General features: G+C 53.3%; 1 protein-coding gene across 2 annotated transcripts; it reads left to right on the top strand.

Moving 5' to 3' along the window:
* Window positions 1-88: 88 nt before the first annotated feature.
* Window positions 89-7,759, top strand: LOC123032426. Of its 2 annotated transcripts, XM_044448304.1 has the most exons (4): window positions 89-438; window positions 1,107-1,181; window positions 1,304-1,733; window positions 4,288-7,759. In XM_044448304.1, the coding sequence occupies exons 1-3, from the start codon at window positions 94-96 to the stop codon at window positions 1,550-1,552; spliced, it is 669 nt and encodes a 222-aa protein (XP_044304239.1). In that variant the 5' UTR covers window positions 89-93; the 3' UTR covers window positions 1,553-1,733; window positions 4,288-7,759. The 2 variants fall into 2 exon arrangements, 1 of the variants encoding a protein (XP_044304239.1); XR_006416477.1 differs by lacking the exon at window positions 1,107-1,181.
* Window positions 7,760-22,916: the final 15,157 nt, after the last annotated feature.

Raw genomic sequence — 22,916 nt, 5'->3', positions numbered from 1 at the left:
GGGGCCGGCCGTGCCGCGCGGGCTGCCGCTGCCGGCCTTGGGGTGCGGGCGCCGCGCCGCGGCCGGAAGGCCTCTCCGGGCTCCGATGTCGGAATGACGGTGTCTGTGCGGAACTGGGCCTCCCGCCCTCCTGGTGCCGAAAGCGTGGCCGACCCGGCCCCCAAAGACGCGCGCTCCCCAAGTGCCAGTGCCGAGTCCAGGCCGGCCGATCCCCCTGTGCGGTTCGTGCTCCCCGCGGCTGGGAAAGAGCCCCTCCGGGACCCAGGGCCCCCACCGAGCGGTCTCCCCAGGCGCCCTCCCTCGTGCGCCACGGACCTTTCTCTCTGCCTTCGGTTATCCAAAAGTGGCGGATATTCTGAGCACGTGCTGTGCTTTGCCCTCAAATTTTCGGGAGCAGCAAGATACGCCAGTCACCTGGAAGGAGAGGTAATAACACAGGTAAGCACTTGCTTTCTGGTCGGAAGAGCCACCTCCAAAGGGCATCTCGGCCTCGTCTGGACTGAGTGTCGCATTATTGGCCTGCATCTCGTCTGTTGCCGCGACCAGGCACCAACCTGGCTTGTTCGCAGCCTCAGCCGAGGAAGATGAGGGGGCGAAACCGCATGGAGTGCCAGCATCACTCTGCGAAACCCTTCCATGCAGATGCTGGGTGGCGTGGTGGGATTCACGGCTGGCCGCCTGCAGAGCCTCATGCCAAAGAGCCCGTGGGGCCGCGCAGGCCCCCGAGCAGCACCTTCAGGAGCCTCCCACCTGAGGACAGGCCAAGCCACTGCTCCACAGCGCAGACAACGGCCTCGGAAGGGTGTTGCACTGGGGACGTCCTCTCCTCCCCCCCTGCAGAGGGACATTATGGATGGAGACCACGGCTCTTTCCTGCCAAGCCCAGGCAGAACCCCAGTGTGGGGGGGGAGAGAGAGGGAGAGAGAACCGGTCTCATCCAAGAGAGCTGGGAGATGGTTAGCCAGCCCTGCTCAGAGACCTTGTCCTTGCTGGCTTCTTTGGGGCCCTGCGGGAGCGTTCTCGGCGCCGCCTCTCTTACCCTCTCGCAAGGAGTGCTGGTCGTTGCCTGGGCCCTGCCAGCTGCCCCGCCTGACACATTTTTATAGATCAAATGGAGCAAGGAAGCACTGCAGGAGCGAAGGGGCCGCCAGCCACCTGGCACCAACCGGAACTCGCATGAGGTACCTGGGCAAGGCTGTCTCCGGACACCCCCCTCCTTCTCAGAATCGCGGGGGAAGCCCTGGAGAAGGCCTTCCTCCTCCCACATTTTCCCATCACCTCCTCTACCTGCTTTCCTTCCAAGATGCTTGGGCACTCGAGCAAAGCCGCACTGGAGCATCTCCCTGAAGACTGTCCCAGGAGCCTTCAGAACATAAGAAGAGCCGTGTGCGTGGGAGCCACTGGCCTTCCATGGTGGCCAGCCGGCTCGCTCACGGGATCCCGCAGCGCTGGCGTGTGCAGGCAAGCCAAACTGTCTCTGGTGCTCCCAGATGAGGCTGCTGTCGTGCGATTGGCCTGCCTCGTTTGGGAAAGTTACACTCAAGGAAACTAAGCACCCATCGTGCAGAATACACGTGAACACTCGGGTATGTCCACACTTACTGTTCGATCAGCGGCTTTGCGAGAATCCCCAGCTTTGTATTTTATTTCAAGCGCATCGTTCTGCAGGCTCATAAAACTACATAATGAGCTGGACCATTAAGTCCCAAAAGAATGAGGAATTTTGTGCCAGTGTAAGTAATGTTTTGCTAAAATATTCTCTTCTGTATCTTGGGTGAGGGTCATTCTCCACCCCTGAATGGTTTAATCTGAGGGGCAGCAAAGATTCTGGCCACGGAGGACATTAAGAGGAAAGTGGTAAAGGTGATCATATCCTAGAATCAAGCATCGTTTGCTTTGGGAAAGCAAGTCCATCTTTCATATGAAAATTAAGCAATTACTTTTGGGTCTGATCATGGCAACACTTGCAGACTTCAATTAATGTTTCCTTCAACTTGTTTTAATGCCTGCTTCTTATTTCTATGAAATCTTTTAATTAGGGCTGCAATTTTGAGGTGGTTAATTGGTTAGGTCAATCCATTTCAAAACTTCTAATTTACTAAAGAGGTGCCCCCAATTACCGGGGCATTAGATTAGTTAAAATGTTATTATGAAACTGCTCAGAGTGCTTTGGCTATGGGGCAGCGCAGAAACGAAGCAATAATAACAACAGCGGATAAAGCAACAGATCCGTTGGCGACGTACAGTTACTGTATGTGGAGGGGGGGTCACACGGAGGTGGTAGAGACCTGTTCTCCCCTGCAGAGGAAGGCAGGATGCGCTCCAACGGAGCCAATCTCAGGGAACCCAGGTTCCATTTGGATGCCAGGAAGCACTTCCTGACAGTTGGGACCCCGAGGGTGTGGGATGGGCTTCCCCGGGAGGTTGTTGAGGCCCCATCGGTGCGGGTGTTCAAGGACAGGCTGGACATGCACATGGTGGGCATGTCGTGAGCGGAGCCAGCTGGAGCCGGGGTCAGACTAGATGGCCCGGGAGGCCCCTTCTGACTCGCTCTGTTTCTGTGTTTCTAAGCAAGCACGACGGTGAGAACTCTTGCTGGATTTCAGGCCAAAGGATATGTGGCTATCAAGTTATGCAGCTTGAGTACGAAAGCAACAGGGCACTTGGCAAAGCGAGGAGCAGTTTACAGTATTTAAGAGGACAAGAAGAGGACGGAGTGGATCCTGAGGCAGCTGTTCCGAGTGTGCAGTGGGTGCTGCGGAATCGATGAGCAGGAGACAGAGAGGCTCCAGAGTCTCCCATCTCCCTGAATCGTGCTTTAAGTTACTTACTTATATACTCTCCATGCACGTAACACTCCATAAGTGCCTGCTTATCTTTCCCCTGCTTTGCTGCTGTTGCAACTACGCTTCCCCGTCTCCCGTTGCTGCCCCCCTGCCGCCATCTTACTCTGGTCCAATGGAGAAAAGCAGTGAAATGGCACCAACACACACATTTGAAATTTCAATATGCCAGGCTAACTTCACTGCCATAGCTCCGCCCTAGCTCATTGCTGTGGTGTGCTGTCATGCCATCTCCGACCCATGAAGGGAAGCTCTCCGCTACATCCTGTCCGTGACCGCGCCATTCACCTCTTCCAAGTTCAAGGCCGTGGCTTCCCTTATGGATTCAGTCCATCTCATATGCAATGTTCCTTCTGCCTTCCACCCTCCCTGGCATTATTGTCTTCTCCAGTGAGTTTTTCCTTCTCTTGATGGGCTCAAAGTATGGCAGCTTCAGTCTTGTCATTTTTGCTTCCAAGGAAGGTTCTGGATTGATTGGATCCTGGACCCCCTTGTTCGGCTTTCTGTCGGTCCAGGGTTTTCACAGAGCTCTCCTCCAGCACCATGTTTCAAATGCATCCATTTCTTTACTGCCTGCTTTCTTCACTGTCCAGCTTTCACATCCATACATAGTAAGCGGGAACACGATAGTGCAGATGATCTTGGCCTTGCCTCCAGTGGAACGTCCGTGCCCTTGCCAATCTTTTCTAGCCCTTCACTGCTGCCCTTCCAAGTCTCAGTCTTTTTCGGTTGTCTTGGCTGTAGCTCCCCTTTGAATTGATGACTGAACCAAAGTACACAAAATTGTTCACATTTCCAGTTTCTTCATTGTTGACCTTAAAGTTGTGCAATTCTTTTGTAGCGGTGGTTTTTGATTTCTTAATGTTCAGCTGCATTCCTGCTTTTGCACTTTCTTCTTCCACTTTTGCCAGGAGTTGTTTCTGCCAGTAAGATGGTATCATCTGCATCTGAAATTAGTGATGTTTCTTCTGCCAATTCTTCTGCTGATTCTAATCCAGCTTTCCTTATGAAAAGTTCTGTGTACAAATTGAACAGATAGGAAGAAAAAATGAAACCTCTGGCATATTTCCCCAGCCTCAGGAACTGGTTATGAGTTTGGTGAGAATTACTTACTAGAGATCCACAAAACTGGCAAGAAATGCAGGATTTTTTAGAATGGGTGCATGAAAGGCGGTTGGTTTTGAAACCGCTTAAATGAATAGTTCATCCTGATTACAAGTGGATCTTCTGGAGCAGCCTGGCTGCCGCCTACTTCTTGACTGAAAATCATCGAGTTTCCGTCCCCAACACACATGATCCTGCTACTCCATTTCCAAGAAGTGTTCTCTAATATTCAGTCTGAAACTGCTCAGCTGTTCTCTTTGAGTCACCTCTACCGCTTTTTATATCAGAAGATATTAAAACAGTAGCCTGATCGTGCTCTTCTCTCCCCCCCCCCTTGCAGTTTAGGACCACATGCCATCCACCGAATCACTATGGAAACACCATGAAGTCCTCCAGGTCCTTCGCAGGACCTGGGACACAGGCACGGGGAACAGCAGTGCCGAGCACAGGTTCTAGAGCAGGCCCCACGGAGTTCTGCAGTGAGACGGCCGGTGAGGAGCTGCCCCCTCAGCCTCAGTGGATCCAGAGCGCCCCCATCCCCGGCGTGGCTTGGAGAACCCAGCCCTTCGCCCGGTCCCTGCTCCTCCCGAGCAGCAGTCTGAGTGTCCAAAGCAGAGAACTCCAGATGGTGCCCAAGCGCTCCGCACACCTCCTCTCTCTGTGTGAGCCATCAGCCTATGAATACATGTTTTAAAAATACTTTTCTTCTCGGGAATCGGTGCCATGGGGCTGGCTCGCTGCTCATCCCCTGGGGGACGGAATGGAGATGCACGGCACGTGCTTTTCCTCTGCCGGTTCCGTTGCGCTCGCAGGAGAGGGACTTCTGTTCACCTTTCTAAAAATAACACCAAAGCGCTCACGTCTGCATCCGGACAGGCCAGGCGATGCTCTCCTGTGAGCTCCGCTGAGCCAGAATTGAGCGATTTTGCCAAAATTGCGCAGCCGAGGGCATCTCATCCTCCAGCTATGGGTGCGAAGCAATGGCAATTAAGCATGCACAGAGTTCTTCGCCTCCTGACTGGCAGCCTCCTCTGCCTCAGAACTCCTGCTCAGTGATGCTGCGGGTGCAGGACAAGCTGCACTGCCTTGGTGATGAAGAAGCACGCTTTGCACATGAGCAGGAACTACTGCGCCTAGGCCGGCCCTCACATACTGAAAACACATTCCAGGACTGGGTTCTGCTCTCCGCTCATGACCAGTTACCTCTTCCCCAGACACAGACCCAGACGTCGGGTCTACCGAGTTAGGGCGTGCAGGCTGAGGGACCATTCATGCTTCTGCGATGCTACCTGTAAACCAGATGTGTGAATGTCGTTGCCTCCCTTTGTGGGTCGGGAGCTGCCCTTCCTGCCCACCCGATCCCCTCGTACCACACAATCTCTCCTCTCCAGGGCAATGGAAGTGTGACGCCACCCTGCCTTTCTGGAGTGCTCAGGCTGAACGCTGGAGAAAACCTCCAACCGCAGCGGTTGCTGAGCTTTCCGCCTGGGCATGCCATTCCGGCCCGTGCCAGAACACGGTCTCCCCAGCCGCCCGTTCGCTTCACGGCCCTGTTCCCACAAGTTCAGTCCATCGCCTGCCGCACTGGAGCTAACGGGGTGCCTGCAGGCTTTCTTCGTCTCGCCTCTGCTGGAAAGCCACCACTCTGCCAATGCAGGAGGGATCGGATCGGCGAACGCGGTCGGGGGGGTGCAGCTTGTGGGTGTGCCTGGCCGGTCCGTCTCCCGGATCTCCTGCTGGGAATCAGCCCGATCACATGCAGACGACTCCTGGCTGGGCCTGATCGCTGAGATTTCCTTGCGACAGCACCATGAGCAGCCTCCATTTTCCCCCCGGCAAACACAGAAGATCTGTCAGAGTGAATTATTTTCAAAGCATGCACAGATCATGAGTTCTGCCTGTACGTTAAACATCCTCTAACATGAACAATGACTTGGAGCGCTTGCCTGATCCCGCCTCTCCCCGAAACCTGATGCTGTCCACCACCCACAATCAGAATCTAAAGCAAATGCCCTCTTTTCGTGGCTCAGCCTTTCCAGCAGGACAAATCTCTGGACTTCTGCATTTTGCAAGAGTATCTGAGCTGCTTGCTCTCTATTAACTTGTGCCAAATAGAAGCAGGATCGCTGGTACCGAGGTGCGCCGTGTCTCCACAGTGATGCTTTTCACAAATGTAAGCATTGGTATGGAAGCAGAACCTTTCTGGTTGGATTAATTCCTTAAATAAAGAATTCTGAAATGGGTGTGTGTGGGCAGTGCTAAATATCTATCAAGAGTGCTCTGTAAACAGCTATGCTCATCAGGAACCATCTTGGTATTTATGATAATATTTGTGTCCCGACTTTTCATTAACGTGGCACCTTTCACAGCTGGGGCTAAGAAAGGTGGCTAAGAATGTTGGTTTAAAACAACAAAATCACAGGCACAATATCAGTTAAGACTAGAATGCAGCATCTGGCAAACATCCTGTTGGGTCTAAACACGTCTTTGCTTTTGGAACTCAGACCCTCTCCTTGGTCAGTGCTTCTGAACATCGTGTGCCTCCTGACCTTGCGGAACGGATTGCATAGCCGCTGTTTTCCGATCGCACACGCCTCTGGCCGGAGTCTCTGACCGCACATTCCACCTCGCCCACCAGTCCCCTCTTCCTTGGCATTGCGTATTGGCAACGGTTGGAAGGCCAGCAGGGTGGACAGCAAGAACGATCAATAGCGTTCCGTATGCTCTTGAACAACCAGTGTGTCCAACATGAGTCCAACTTGGCTCCCAGTCATTTCAATAGGTCCACTTTAAGTAGAACTAACACCAGACCAACCCAATGTTCCAAAATTTATGCTTCCTGGACATGCTGTTGAGGTTGTAACCCACCATATATATATATATAATTTCTCTGGGACACACAATAGGGCTGCCAGCTGATGGATTCATTTAAATACATGCTAAGATTGAAGACATAAACACAAGATTGTGCAATGTTTTCACATACTGATTTTCTACCTGAAATGGGAGTTTATTCGCAGCCACAAAGTGGGCCTAGGAAAAGGCTTCGCTTCCCCGGTCTTTACCCACAATAGGGTGGCTGGCTTGAGCCCACGTGCAGCCCCAGAGATCCGCAGTCCCTAGAGGGCAAGACGGAGTTTGCTCATCGATTCGCCCAGTCCTTTCCCGGTCCTGTCCAATGCCAGAAATTCTCTTGCCCATTTGCAAGTCGAAGTTAAATCCACACTTCGGTGGCGTTCTGCAGCTGCCTGGAGCTGTTTTTAATGTCTTTCTTGAAAGTAGACAGATGGTGATATTTGATTTCCCGTCAGTTTTAATGAATACAGATAAAAGCAATAAAGAACACTTGCTTTGTTTAGCAAACTTTATTTTGTGGCTTTTAATTAATGAAGTGCTTACTGTTTTGTTGCCGCTTTGTGTATGGCGTGGTTGCATCCTCTTCCCAAAACCTCATGTTTGATCGTGAGGAATTACATAAGACCTTGTTTCATGCAAAGCCAAGCTGTGCACTGTTCCACAGATTGTTCCAGTTTGCTCTCATCTGATGCTGGCTGGGGCTTGTGCCAGCTTGTGGGGCTAGCATCAAATGTGGGGGTCATTTTGCCCCCCGTCGCCCCGGCCCTGGCAGAGTCAGCCCCGAACACACATTCCTTCTGCTGTGCCCAGATGCAGCCGTGGGGCATGGGAAGCGCCTGGACCCACACGGTCCCAGCCCAAGCCTCTTCCCCTTTTGCACGCAGGGCGCCCTTTGAGAGACAAAGTGGCCCTGTAGCGCTTCCCCAACAAAACCAGTGTGGTGTTGCGGTTAAGAGTGTGGGGTGGGAACTCAGACAATCTGGGTTCTAGTCCCCGCTAAGCCAGCTGGGTGGCTTTGGCCCATCCCAGACTCTTGGCCTGGCCTTCCTCACAGGGTTGTTGTGGGGATAAGACTGAGAGCAGGCCAGGGCAACTTCTTCTCTTTTCTCCTCCTATATTATTTATTTACTTATTTTATACTGATAATTTTAATTTTGTATTATTATGTTTGTAACTCAATGTATTTTTTGTATTTTTGTATTTAATGGTAATTTATTATGTTCTATTGTATTTCAATGTATTTTATTTATTTATTTATTTATTTATTATTTATTAAAACATTTTTATGCCGCCCCATTCGCCGAAGCCTCGGGGCGGCTTACAACATAGATAAAACAAGTTAAAATCCATATAAAATAATCTTAATTAAAACTCACATTATAAAATAAGCTGCCCTGGCCAGATAAAATTCAATTGTATTTAGCATTTAAAATGTTGCTTAAATAAAAAGGTCTTAGCCTGGCGCCGAAAAACAAATAACGACGGCGCCAGGCGGACCTCTCTGGGGAGCGCATTCCATAACTTAGGCGCCACCGCTGAGAAAGCCCTTCTCCGAGTAACCACCCTCCTAATTTCTCTCACGGAGGGCTCCCGGAGAAGGGCCTCTCCCGCCGATCTCAGGGGGCGACTGGGCAAATATGGATGTAAGCGCTCCTTCAGGTAACCAGGACCCAAGCCGTTTAGGGCTTTATAGGTCATTACCAACACCTTGAATTGGGCCCGGACTTCAATGGGGAGCCAGTGAAGCTGACGGAGAACTGGCGTCATGTGAACATAACGTCCAGTCCCCGTCAGCAGCCTGGCAGCTCTATTCTGAACCAATTGAAGTATCCGGACCGTCTTCAAGGGTAGCCCCACGTAGAGCGCGTTACAGAAGTCAAGACGGGAAGTCACCAGCGCATGAGTCACTGTTGCAAGGCAGTCGTACTCCAGGTAGGGGCGCAGCTGATGAATCAGCCGAAGCTGGAGGAAAGCGCTCCTCGCCGCTGTTGTCACCTGAGCTTCAAGTGAAAGCTCCGGGTCGAGGAGCACTCCCAAGCTGCGGACCTTGTCCCTAGGAGGGAGTGCAACCCCATTCAGGACAAGGTTCAGGTCACCTTCTCTGAAGCCCGAACCGCCAACCAACAGGACCTCCGTCTTGTCTGGATTGAGCTTCAGTTTATTGGCCCTCATCCAGCCCATTACCTCGGCCAGGCACCGGTTCAGTACAGCCACTGCCTCACCTGGATTGGTGGAAAACGAGAGGTAGAGCTGGGTATCATCAGCATACTGATGGGTCCGCAGCCCACACCTCCTGATGACCTCTCCCAGCGGTTTCATGTAGATATTGAACAGTAAAGGGGACAAAATGGAACCCTGCGGTACCCCATGGCAAAGCTGCCATGGCGCAGAGCCATAGTCCCCCAACACCACCTTCTGGAATCGGTCGTTGAGATAGGAGCGGAACCACCGCAAAGCGGTGCCTCCGACCCCCAATCCCGCCAGCCTATCCAGAAGGATACCATGGTCGATGGTATCGAAAGCCGCTGAGAGGTCCAGGAGAACCAACAGGGACGCACTCCCCCTGTCCTTCTCCCTGCACAGGTCATCGTACAGGGCGACCAAGGCAGATTCAGTACCGTACCCGGGTCTGAAGCCGGACTGAAATGGGTCCAGATAATCAGTTTCATCCAAGAGTGCTTGGAGTTGTCCCGCCACCACTCGCTCTAACACCTTGCCCAGAAACGGGATGTTGGCCACTGGTCTATAGTTAGCGGCCATCCCTGGATCCAGTGACGCCTTCTTCAGGACCGGTCGGACTACCGCCTCCTTTAAAGGGGCAGGCACCCGACCCTCCCTCAGAGAAGCGTTAACCACTTCCAAGATCCAGGTTCCAATCCCGTGCTTGGAATCCTTTATTAACCAAGACGGGCAAGGGTCCAGAAGGCAAGTGGTAGGACGTACTCGTCCAAGCACCTTGTCCACATCATCGGGCCGCAATAACTGAAATTCATCCAATAATTCTGGACCAGACGGCAGCGTTGGTGTCTCCCTTAAAACCTCTGAATCAATAGTGGAATCCAGCTCGTGACGAATCTGAGCGATTTTCTCCCTAAAATGCTCGGCAAAGTCGTCACAGCGGGCCTTTGAGGGTGGAGTCAGCTCTTCCTTTGGCCCTGGGTGAACCAGGCCTTGCACCACTCGAAAGAGCTCCGCCGGACGGCATTGTGAGGAGGCAATGGAAGCGGAGAAGTGTCTCTTTTTCGCCGCCCTCACCGCCACAGCATAGGCCCGATAGTGGGCTCTTAAGTGTGTTCGGTCAGATTCATCACGTGATTTCCTCCACCTACGCTCTAGCCATCTCCCAACCTGCTTCATTGCCCTCAATTCTGGAGTGTACCAAGGGGAAGAGCGGGCTCTGCCCGGTGGGAGAGGATGCTTAGGAGCGATCGTGTCTACAGCCCTGGTCATCTCCCCATTCCACAGTTCAACCAGAGCCTCGACAGGAGCACCCGTCTTGTCAGCCGGAAACTCCCCCAGAGCCTTCAGGAATCCTTCCGGATCCATCCGGCTCCGGGGGCGGACCCACACAATCGGGTCTGCACCCTTACAGAGGGAGATGTCGCTCTCGAGCACAAACCTCACTAGGAAGTGATCTGACCATGACAGGGGAGTCAAGCATAAATTCCTCACCCTCAGACCACCCTCTTCCTGCCCCGTCGAGAAAACCAGGTCCAGAGTGTGTCCACGTTCATGGGTCGGGCCGGTGACATGTTGAGACAGCCCCATGGCCGTCATGGAAGCCATGAAGTCCTGAGCCGCCCCGGTCAAACTAGCCTCGGCATGGATATTGAAGTCCCCCAGGACCAGCATCCTGGGGGTCCTCAACACCAGGTCCGAGACCGTTTCCGTCAGCTCAGGCAGGGAGACTGTTGGGCAGAAGGGTGCACGGTACACCAACAGAATCCCCAATCTGTCTCGGTCGCCCAACACCAAGTAGAGACACTCCAGCCCTGGTCTCGAAGGGACAGGAAGTCCCGTGAGAGTGATGGAGGCCCGGTAAACCAAAGCGACCCCCCCCTCCCCTCCCCTCCGGCCGTGAACAGTGCTGGACCATATACCCGGGCGGGCACAATTGAGAGAGGGCAACATCCCCCCCCTCTCCCGCCCAGGTCTCCGTTATACAGGCCAGGTCGGCCCCCTCATCCACAATCAAGTCATGGATGAGGGCAGATTTGTTATTGGCCGACCTGGCATTAAACAACAGCACCGTCAGGCCCGAGGGGCGACTGACAAGACTCCCTGGCACCTTCTGGCTGGGAGCAAAACCAGAAGTAGGGACAGGTGTCAGCCATCTGTCCCTCCTTCTTCTATGCGGACACGTTAAGCCCCCACCGCTATTACGTCCATTGCCCATCACCACACCAATGGCGGCGCCAGTGCGCTCCCCAGGAAACTCAGGCGGCAACATGGCCAGGGACGACTCCATAAAAACAAGTTAAAACACTTTAAAATTATAAAACATTTAAAATTGGCCGTTCAACAGAAGGGACTGCCACAACAAAAGAGCAAGTCCCCTGGCCAGCCTAGCCCCCCCCGAACAGCCCCCCCAAACGGCGGCAAACCGCCCTTTGGCCGACGCCCTTTGGCCGCCGGCCCCGGCCGCTGCTGGTGCTTTGTAGCCGCCGGCCGCCCGACGCCCCACCCCGTCCGGGCACGCCTGCCACGTGTGCAGGGGCGTGGCAGGGCAGTCAGGTAGCGGCGGAGTCGGCGGCGCGGCGCGGTCTTCGTGCGGTCTTCGGGCGCGTGCGCGGCGTGGTCTTCGGGCGCGTGCGCGGCGCGGTCTTCGGGCGCGTGCGCGGCGCGGTCTTTGGGCGCGGTGCGGTTCTCGGGCGCGGGCGCGGTCTCCTGCCAGGTGTTGTTCCTCCTGCCGGCGCTCCCCCCTGCAGCACTTTGTAGCCGCCGGCCACCCGACGCCCCACCCCGTCCGGGCACACCTGCCACGTGTGCAGGGGCGTGGCAGGGCAGTCAGGTAGCGGCGGAGCCGGCGGCGCGGCACAGTCTTCACGCGGTCTTCGGGCGCGTGCGCGGCGCGGTCTTTGGGCGCGTGCGCGGCGCGGTCTTTGGGCGCGGTGTGGTTCTCGGGCGCGGGCGCGGTCTCCTGCCAGGTGTTGTTCCAGGTGTTATTTTATTGTGTTGTAAGCCGCCCCGAGGCTTCGGCAAGGGGCGGCATAGAAATGTTATAATAATAATAAATAATAATAATGGTGGAAGCGGTTTTGTGTTCTTTTTAAAAAAGAAAAGGCCACAGTTTGAGCTGGGAAAACTGACTGCAACCTATGCTTAAACAGGCTTCTGTGAACCTGTGAAGTCACACCTGTGCATATGGCTCAGTCCAAGCTGACTTCGGATCCATCCGCTTGAGCAATGCCTCAATATACAGACTTCCCAGAAAGCCATAGGCGGCTGACTTAGAAACCACGCTTTCATATGCAAAGTATTTCCTAGAAGGTAGAAATATCTTCTCAATGCAATAACAGCCCGTTATCTCAGGATTTATTGTCGCAGTATCCTTGACTGGCATTATTAAATCGCAGAGTTACACCATTAGAAATAGGCTGGTCAGCTAAAGACTTGCTGTTTGGGAGCAAACCCAGGAACAAGCTCCTGATAAATTTGAACAAAATCTGTAAGTCACAGAACTAGGACAGAGAATAAATCGAAGCAAAAAATGTTCTATGCTAAAGACGCCCTCAAACTACAAATTAAGGGGTGGTGATGAAGCGTGGCAGGCTGTATTAGCCAGACAAAGGTCGCTTGGACCACAGCGATTTCAAGATCTGGTGAAGTCAAAAGAGGGAGCAGGCAGCTAGATCAGCCAGGAAATAAGAGTTTCTCTTTTTTGGATGTGCTCCAAAATATTTGCAAATGGCTGGGGTTTTTATTTATTTATTTTCTTTCCTTTTGGTCAAATATACAGTGGTGCCTCAGCTCATGAACTTAATCCGTTCCGGGACTCTGGTCGTGACCCAAACTGGTCCTGAGCCAAGCTACATTTCCCCATAAGGTTCAATGTGAATAAGGTTAATTCATTCTGCAACTATTATTTTATTCAGAAAAATGTGAAGCAAAGTGACAAAGAACAATAAAGATGGCGGCCGTCTCCCTGCCCCGCCCCCCCAGCATGACCACGATCGCCCCTCATTCCTGCGTGTGCCCGTCATCCTGGCGCGCTGGCGGGGGGGAGAGACGGGCGCAAATGTGGGTGCGCTGGGGGGGATGGCTGAGATCATGGTTGCGCTCAGGCTGGAAAGACGGGCGCGATCTGGCCATCTCCCCCCCCCCGCCCCCAGCACAATCGTGGCCCCCTCCCCCCCCGGGGGGGGGGGGGCAGACGGCCGCAATCGCCACCCAATGCGGAGTTCGCAACCTGAGTCAAAATGTTTATGGCATTTTTGTTCGCGACCTGATTTGGTCGTGAACTGAGGCGTTCATGCACAGGCAACCTCTGGGTTCCTGATTTTCCCCATACAGATCTTACTTCTGGAATCATGATTCCTCCCAGAGAGACCTCTTCTGCATATGTTTTTGAACAACTTGAGATTTAAAAGAAATATGACAAAGATATTGAAATTGCACTTTACTGCTAGATCACCATCAGATCTGTTTGACTTTCAACACATTTTTATCATGGATTGGGGATGCCAAGTTTCATATCTTTAATTCAACAGGTGACATTTTTATAAGCAATGGAAGTTGGACAATTTTAATGAGAGTCTTTTTTACTTCCGTTCACCTTAACTAATGTCCCTTTGTAATCTTTGGAATGCCTTATTTTCCATAGTTCTTTTCACAGCCCTGCAGGAAAATGATTGCAAATGTCAATAACCAAGATGCAGAGATAAGCGAGCACATTTAATCTTTATTTTCTTAGTGTATGTTGGGGGGGTGGCCATTCACTTGACTGACCAAAAGCTAGAAAAATGTGTTGAAGAACCGTGCTTTTTGTGTTCAACCTTCAGGGTTGCGAACGGGGCATGTCCGCAAAATTTGCAAAGAGCAACACATTTTTTTCCTGGTGGAAGTGAAGGAAGACAACAGAAAGGCAGGACTGCAGCTGCACATGAAGAAACCAAAAAATAACGACTGCAAGAGAATTTCACAACTTTAAAGTTGTGGAACCAGAATACACCGTTTCCAGCATTCCAGAATGATGGCAGAGCTTGAGAGCTGGATGACTCTGAGGGCTGTATCTTTTGATACATTTCCTATTTTCCCCCCTGAATTTAAGTTGCGATTCAGTCACTTCCTGAAAACATTATCTGCTGATACATCTTAAATTACTGGAAAATATGAAATCTAAGTTTCTCATTTCATATCATGTATTTTCCAGGAAGGTGATCCCAAATTAGTTGCCACGGCAACGCTCTTTCCCTTTCACCTGCCGGTCCCTGCGGCTTGCCGCCTCCTCGTTCTGCCACTGGGGCAGCTTCACAGAGTCAGCTGCATTTCAGGATTTTTAACTAACCCTCGGAAAGGAGGCAGGGATGCCCACAGTTCTCCTATAAGGCTGTGGCGTGACGGTTTCACCTGTGGCTCAGCATCTTGGGGGCTTTTTAGCTGACTGGGTGGCATCTCTAGCTCCATAAACAGACCATCAAAAGAAGGTTCGGGGGCTTTCCCCCAGGCCTTGGACTCTGTGGCCCCTGGAAGGGTGGCATGCCCAGGTCCTTCCAGGGCCCCACAGCGCTGCAGATGGTGCGGCCTGTGCCCCAAGTCAGCCAAGGGCTCGGGAGAAGCCAAAGCAGGCATGCTGGCATGCAGGGGAGGGAGGAGAGAGGCTGGAAGATGCGGGATTCTGTGGGCCCCGCAATTCTCCCCAAGGGGCAAAGAAGCCGGACAACTGGGGAGCCCAAGGTGAAGAAGAGGGCCAGCCCTGTCCGTCTTTCTGCTTTGCCAGGCTTGTGCGGGAGGAGCCCTGGATATTTGGAGCACTGTCCGTAACACTGGAAGGGAACCTTCAGATGCTCCTACGATCCCTGGGATGCTTGGAGGGGGACCAGAGGATTGTGTTCCTAAAGTCCTTTGAGGTTTATCTGTTTTAAATAAAGTATGTTCATTGATCGCATTACTTGTGCAGAACTTGGGTGACTTCTCGCTTTCAATGCAAGAGCTTAGACAGGTATTTAGAACACATTCGGTTTAATTCTGTAGATTGGCCTCTCCCACAACACCGTTTCAAGAGTGAGAAACATTTTGGACACCCGATGCTGACCCTGCGAGGAGTGCAAACACGGCCGGCTTTTCCTGGCCTCACCTCCCGTGTAGCAAGAATATCCCATTATTGCTTTCCAGGACCAACATTATATGTCGCTCAGTCTTGTCAAAAAACCTATGAATATTCAATGAGGATTTTAATGTATTGCAATCAAGGAAGCAATTTCGGGAGAGAAATATTAAATATGTTGTCATCACTTGACTTCAAATGCATTGTTTTGCCCATGGAGTGACCTTAAGGCGATTTTAAAATGGTGCGTCTTTTCTCTGTTTAGCTTACACCAAATAAATTATTTTTACCTAATAGGAATAAATCCTGCTAGGTATATAACTAGTTCATAAGAGATGAGGAAGATTTCTAATAAAAATCAATACTTAATCCGTGGATTTGCCTGTAGTATTTACACTGAAAGATAAGTGTGAGGCATCGGGAGCCGTCCACCTTGAATCGCCAAAACTCCAGGGGCTCTGCTCCTTTAACGTCTTTCAACATGTTATTAAAAGCATAATCGGCATATTTAAAGGTACACAGATGCTTTTACTGTTTATCGCAGATTGTACCTCTTTGCATAGGTATGGCTGTTCCTGAGATTTCCTTTACTTTTGCTTGCCAATTTGCATATAAAAGGGAGGCTTTTGGTTGTTGATCAGCTTATAAAAATCACAATTCAACCAAATGTATTGATGCTGTGGCATACTTTTCAACTAATACACAGTAGTGAGGTAGAGGGGTGCATTGTGCTAGGTTTGTTTTGAAATAGAAGTTGCATAATTGTGCAGCAACATTCCACGCAAGTTTGCAAAAGGCCTTGCAAGGGGTCATTGTTCCTCAGACCAAGCCACAAGTGCTGGGAAAGGTGCAATTCCAGGCGTGGAGTTTCATGGAACGCACTGCAGGCTGGCCAGGTGCGGGAGGGCAGCCGGAGCTTGGCCATTGCCCTGGACTGGCGGGAAGAGGAGTGAGTGGGTGTGGAGTCGGGTCGAGGCCGAACTGTCCCTCAGAGCAAATATTGAGGCTTTGGGTCACATGCGGAGGCGGCAAGCCTTGCTGGAGAAGGCCATCACGCTGGGGAAAGATGAAGGAGGAAGAATAGAGGTGGCAACGAAGAGATGGGTCGGCTCGGGCAGGGGAGCCCGGCTCTGCGCTGAAAAGAGCTCAGCAGGGCTGGCTGCCAGAGGTGGGCCATTTTGGAGGGCGCCCATTCGTGGTGCCGCCATAACTGGCCACAAAACAGCCTCTGCGTCGCTGCGCTCAGAGGCCCAGTGTTCGATGGGGCCAGGCACACCTGGGCTCCGCACGGTGCTCTAACACCCCCAGGGGGGCAGGTCGGGGGAACAGCGCTCCTGTTTCCCCGGCCTGTGCCAGTGCAGCCCTGCATCGGCAGAAGCAGCTGGGGAAGTCATGGTCGGTCCGCTCCTCTTGGCAGCATCTTTAACCCCCCCGTCAGTCGGTGACACGCAGCCCTGCCCATGGCAGCTGCCGCCCACGCCCTCCTTCCCGCCTGCAGGACTGTTTCTCTGCGATTTCTCCCAGATGATCAGTCACGTCATCCTTCTGCTCGCTCCAACGATGTCATCCGTCTCCATCTCTCCCTCTGCTCAGTGCAGACTTCCTCCTCATGCAGCCCTTCGAGGCAGGCACTGCTAGGGAGAACCAGGCTCCTCCCTGCGCCCTTTTTCCTTTCACTTAATTTTGCTGCCAGGTCAATTTTGCGGCCAGTAAAGATTTTGTTGCCAGTAAAACATATGATCTGGCCTGGGCAACTTCTTCTTCCTTCTTTCTCCTCCTATATTTTTATTTTATACTGATAATTTTAATTTTGTATTTGTAAATCAATGTATTTTTTGTATTTTTATATTTAATGGTAATTTATTATGTACTATTGTATTTCAATGTATTTTATCATGTTGTAAGCTGCCCCGAGGTTTCGGCAAGGGGCGGCATAGAAATGTTATAATAATAATAATAATAATAATAATAATAATAATAATAATTTTTACTTTTGCTTCCTCCTGATTCTCGTAAGATTCTATTCTGTATCTCAAAATCTAAGCTGCGTAGGATGGCCTCAGCAGTTATAGGTGGCTATAAATGCACGTGTAAATAAATCAATAAAGAAAATCTCTCACTTTCGTAAGGAAATTGTGGCTTTTGGAATGGAGGCATAAGGTCTGATTAAGAGGGAATGTTAAAATGTTCAGAATTTGCAACCAAAAAGGAAAGGATGCAAAAATTCTGCCTGTGTGGAATCTGACCAGCACTGTGCCTGGCCAGGTTACCTGATTTGGAGTTGTTTTACCCCGGCCTTCCCAGGAGGCTGCCGTTTTCATTTTCTCTGCTCCTGTCACTACCATTCTGTCCTCATTCGGCTCTACCCTTCACGGCTATTGGAACGGTGGGGTCACATCTAGTGGCTTCTGGCAAAGTCTGCTCAGCAAGCCTTTTGTGAGCAGCGGCCTCATAAGCGGTCGGTCGCCGCTGCAGCTCTGCACTGTTCCGATCCGTAGATTTTGCAATATTTATAATTTCTATCCAGCATTTACAATCTTTCAACAAAGCCAACATCGGCAAAAAACTGCTGAGAATACAAAGCAAACCACGAGCAGCGCCACAAAACTGCACACACAAAAAGGGGGAAACAGAACAGACGCAACAAAAACACGACGCGGCCACAGTAACAACATACAGCCGCACAATGAGGATCGTAGGCCAGGGCGGCCTCGAGCGGAGCGCAAGGCCAGGAGAGGAGCAGAGGCGGCATCCAACGGCGGCGCGCAAGGAGGGCAGGATGCGCGCAGGCGGGCGCTGCTGCAGGTCTCCGTCCCGCGCACGGCGACCGGAGCACATGCTCCCGAGAGGCGCCTAGGAGCGCGCCCTCCCTCCCTCTCGCGATGCGGCGCCGGGCAAGCGGCTTCCCGGCGGGAAAGCGCCCGTGGCGGCGCGCCGGCGCCATCTATTGGGTGACCGAGGAACAGCCGGTGGGGCTCCTCGTCGGGCCGCGCACCTGCCCGAAGCCGGTCGAAACACACCTAGCCGCAAAGAGCCGGTGGGGCGAGCCCGGAGACCCGCCCGGGCTCTTCCAGGGGAGTGCACGGGATCTGAAAGGTGCACGGCGTGCTGCGTTTGGGTACGCAGCAACCATCTGCCGCGCGTCCATGGGGCTGAGGGATGCCTGGGCTTTTTTATCCCCAAAGCAGTTGGTGAAGGGGGAGCGGCCATGGGGGAGGCCTAGTGGGCGGAATGGGGCCCCCAGGGGGGCGGGCTTTCCCCGCCCTTGGCTGAAAGGGTAGTTGATGGCGGGCGAGCACATCTGTCCCTTTTCGGCACCGCACCGCCCGCTCTCACAAGGGCCTTGTGTGCGTCACGTGCAATCGGCTGCAGCGCCTTCTCGCCAGAAGGAATGCAGACATGAAAAGGATCATGGGGTTCAGGAAGAGAAAAGGGATCCCCGATTCTCACAACTGCTGCCGTTGGTGCACCTCTTTCCTGCCTGAGCTGGTGGGAGCGTCCAGTTCCTGAGGCAGAGGACTCTAATGTGGGGACCATCCTGGCCCAGCACCCCAAGAGCAGCCCTGGCTGAACCCTCCTGCTCTTGCGCTCCGAGGCCGTGCAGCTTCCTGGTCTCCTTGCCGTCCTGCCAGCCACAGGAGCCCCGTGATTTCCTGGGGGGATCCGGTGTGGGGCCGGTGTAGTGCCGGGGGCTTGGCCGCGAGGGGCCCACCTCAGAGTCTCCACTGTTGCAGGAGTCCTTGGACGGCTGGGCTGTGTTGCCGGCCGCAACAGGGAGACCTGCAGAGACGCTCGGAGAAGCGTTGGGAGCAAATGGGGGTGTTTAGGGCCAAAGGGGACGCGGTGCCAGAAGGAAAGCCAGGCCTCCTTGCAAAGCGCACGCCGCCGGCTGCCTGCTGCGTCCCGTGCTCCATCTGCGCTCGTGCAGCCAGGCGCTGCCTTCGCAGGGAGTCCGCGCAGGAAAGGGCTGGGGCGCCCCGCAGCCCTCGGCTCAGGAGCGGGGAGGCTCCGCCGTCCGAGGGCGAAGCTGCGTCTGTGGGGAGGAAGCGGCCGCGTTTCGGAGGCCAGTGCTCAGCCTGGGAATACATCACGGCGCGAAGGGCCGGTGTGGAGGGCGCTGCCAGGCCCGGCTCGTCAGAAAGACGATGCAACGGGTCAGGGTGTCTCTTTGAAAGCACCAGCCTGCTGCTGAATAGAATGACATAGATATGCTAAATGAGGCAGGATTTTCTCAGAAATCAAGCTGTTAGAATAGTTCAAACAAATATTAGTAATATACTGAGGATGCTTCATGACATATTTAATATTCCTACAATTCCTGTTAGAGTTCCAGCTATTCAATGTATTTCCAAATTAGGAAAACACAGCAGTTGCCATGGAAACCAATCGTCCTGTTTTTCTAGTGTTTCTAACATAGCAAAGCCATTGCAAATTGCATGCCCAGTAAGAAATTTTGAATATTTGCATTGATCATTGAACGGTTTCACTATCTCTGCATTCGTAGAAATAAGGGTAGCTAATATGCAGCTGTTTTCATTTGCTGAAAGCAGAAATAAATGTTGATAAGCTATTTGAGCATGATAAATAGCGCACGGACATGTTGATGTATCGAAATCACATAGGGAATATAAATATTAGTTTCCAGAGCACTAAACCAGAGAGGCAAATAGGACCATCTGCAGCTTAGATAAATTTATCCACCACCCCCTCCTAAGTGACTGGCAGATGTTAAAGCTGTGCAACACCTGGCTAAGCACTATTTGATACCCAGAAGACCCCTGGCGGGGCTGAGCGGATCGATCCGCTCTACTCCGCGCAGAGTAGCACACCCAGCCCCGGAGCAAACGAACCACTTGGCCCCAGTTGGGTAATTAAGGTGGGAAGTGCTCACAGAGGGCACCTCCGACCATGTGCTGAGGCAGTGGCCAGAATGGCTTGGCGTAACTTCTTGTAACTAAATATTCGGATCAACAGTCCAGGAAGGAAGCAGTTCCAGGCTCTAAGGCAATTATCCTCCCTTTGCTTCTGCTAAGCCATTGTGCAGACATACGCACTAATGTTAGTCAGAACTAGGTTTGTTCCCTTAACTCAGGTTAACGCAATACACACAACATTGTGTACATTGTTACAAACGTCCAAAAATATGCCTCAAGCACAAATATATTCCATTCCCTTTTAATCGATTCCAGTTCCCTTGCTCACTTCCTGGTCTGACAAAGTCTGCCATGGCAAACTTTGATTCTCTTAAGCCAGGAAATCACACAGGGAACTGGAGGTCACAGGGAGAATTGTGACCTCCCTCCCCTCCTCAGAGGAGGAGACTTCCGAGGGAACAGACCCAGGAGGTGGCTCTGTTACCAGAGGACACCAGAACACTCCCGCCTCCTTGAAGCCCAGTTCCCCCGGTGGGCTAAGTTCCCCAAGCCCAGAGGAGGTCACACTGTCCTTGGATCTGGACCACTGTGGCTGTGAAGATGCCGCCCCACGACAGCAGCCTCCAGCGCACTGCTGATCGGCCTGGTCTGTGGGGGGTGGCCCCAGTCGGAAGGAGGCAAGGGAAGCCAGCTGGCAAAAAGCCAAGTCCTGTTTCAGGCCCGATCCGTATCAGCTGCTTGGTGAAGCAAAGGCGCAGCCGGCTGGCTCGGCTTCCAGGACCAGCATGGTGGAGGACTCACCCCGGTCTTTCTGGGGAACCTGGGCCCTGCTTTGTTGGCATCCACTGAATGCCCCCCGGCTCCAAGGCCTCATATTCCTGAGAGTGCCTGGCCTCAGCACTGATAGCTGGAAGGAAACGTGGGAACGCACAGCAGGGAGGGAATCAGGTGCACACGCAATGCGAAGGGGCGTTTCTCCTGTGCTCCAGGGGGACTGACTTGAGTCCAGCGTTGCATTTTGGCAGCCCAGTGGGCCAGAGTAGAGCATGACCTCTGTAAAAGATCACAGACCCAATATTTGGATTGCAACCAATCCATTAATTTATGGATACAGGACACCTAAAGATAATTTACTCTTCCTATAGAATATTAATAACAACATATTATGGATTATTATGAATGGCCAGAAAATGGCATTAGAAGCTGGTGTAAAAAACAAAACATAAATGGTTTGGAAGTGGCATAACAATTGACAAACAATCAAAGTAATCCCAATAGGAATCTTTGAACTGTATCACTTTCCAACCCTTAATTCGATGGTTTATTTATTACATTTTGAATAGAATGGAATGGAAGCACAGCTGCCAGGGGCCCATGAGGCTGCTGAGCCCAGCCCCAGCTCTGCTGCCACGTGTGGCTGCCCATCCGGCTGCCGGCTCGCTAAGGGCAACTTGCTAAAACACAGAGAGCATCAGCGAACACTCAGAGCCCCGTTGCAGGTCGACTGGGTGAGGGGAGGGAGGCCTATTCCCAACCGGCGGGCTCGCCACTGAGGCACCTCGGCTCGTTCACTTCCATCAAGCCTGCAGGACTGGCCCTGGAGTGGGGCGCAATGGGGGAGGGCACTTGGCGCCTGCCTGTTGTGGGGGTAACCTTGGCTTTTCAGTGTCTGGGGGTAGGGAGGGGCTGGGGTCAGGGCCGGGGGTTCCACTGGCTCAGGCCCAGTCGGGGCAAGCGGCTCAGCTCGAGCCTCGGCCAGGAGCCTTCGCAGCTGCATGGGTGAAACGGGCGCAGTCCAGCGTGCGGTTTGCACGTGCGAGTCGAACCCCATCCCTGGCGTGGACTCAGTTACGTGACCTTTGTGACCAGGCAAGCCTTGAGGGCGCCCATTTAGCGGCGGCTCCCGGTGCCACGGTCTCCGAGTGTGAGGCAGGCCAGCCTGACCGTACGCAGGCTCTGCGAGGCTCCGCTGCTGCTGCCCGCTTGCTGGGAGGGGCACTGGGGGGTGGTGCCCAATCCGGCAAGACACGGGTCTGCCCACCTCCGCTGGGGAACGTCGAGTCAGCAACATTTAGTGAGAATACAGGGCCAGCAAGGCAATCCACAAATAATTCTGGACACAAGTGTGAAGCAGAGCGCCTTGGAACCACACCAAGCGGAGTTTTATAACTTGACACCTTTCTCATGGGATGCACCTTTCAAGATGCAGCTCCACTGGGTCCTTGGCCACACCCCTTGCGTCCCCACACAGAGTCGTGGCAAGGCAGTGAGCCGCTGTGGAATCATTTATTTATTTATCAGAGTTATATTCTGCTTCCCCTCCCCACCATGAAGTCAAAGCTGTTTGCATCCTCCTCTTCCTCCTGCTTCCAGTCTTCCCACAGCAGCAAACACTAGGCACCTCAGCGTCCCAAATGCCCCCAGCGTGGGCTTGTGCTCCACAGAAGAGGGGAGACCGACAGGAACTCTGCACAAGCTCAACGACACCTTGATCGCAAGAGACCTGAAATGCACAGCTGCACGTGCATCCACGTCGGACCCGCCCCCGCCGTCCCAGCGAATCGAAAGGGCTGGGTGCTCCGAGTTCCTGCCCACCGGCCCAATATCCTGCTCGGATTGGCCAACGGGAGAGCGACGGGCAGCATGTACATCGCGCCTGGGCCAATCCCGTCCCTCGCTGCTTTTCCACCGTTGCAAACCCTTCGGGGCTGCCGGGAGTTGTAGTTCCAGCCCCCCCCCCAGGGTTGGGGAGGCGTATCCGGCCCGGGCGCGCGAGGGGGCGGGGCGGCGCCGAGGCGGAGGCGAGCGGCGCTCCGCGATTGGCCGCTGCTCCCCGCGTGCCGGGAGCACATTGGCGCCGGCCCCCCGCGCGAGGCCGCCGCCGCCGCCGCCGCCGGAAGAGCGGGGGGGGAGGCGGAAGTGCACGCGCCGCACTTCCCAGTGCGCCGCGCGCCGCCTGACGCGCTGCTCGGG

Source organism: Varanus komodoensis, unplaced genomic scaffold (genome assembly GCF_004798865.1).
Source record: "Varanus komodoensis strain SLA01 unplaced genomic scaffold, ASM479886v1 scaffold54, whole genome shotgun sequence".
Taxonomy (NCBI): domain Eukaryota; kingdom Metazoa; phylum Chordata; class Lepidosauria; order Squamata; family Varanidae; genus Varanus; species Varanus komodoensis.
The sequence above is the reverse complement of the archived record's forward strand: the minus strand, read 5'-3'. Positions and strand labels throughout refer to the sequence as shown.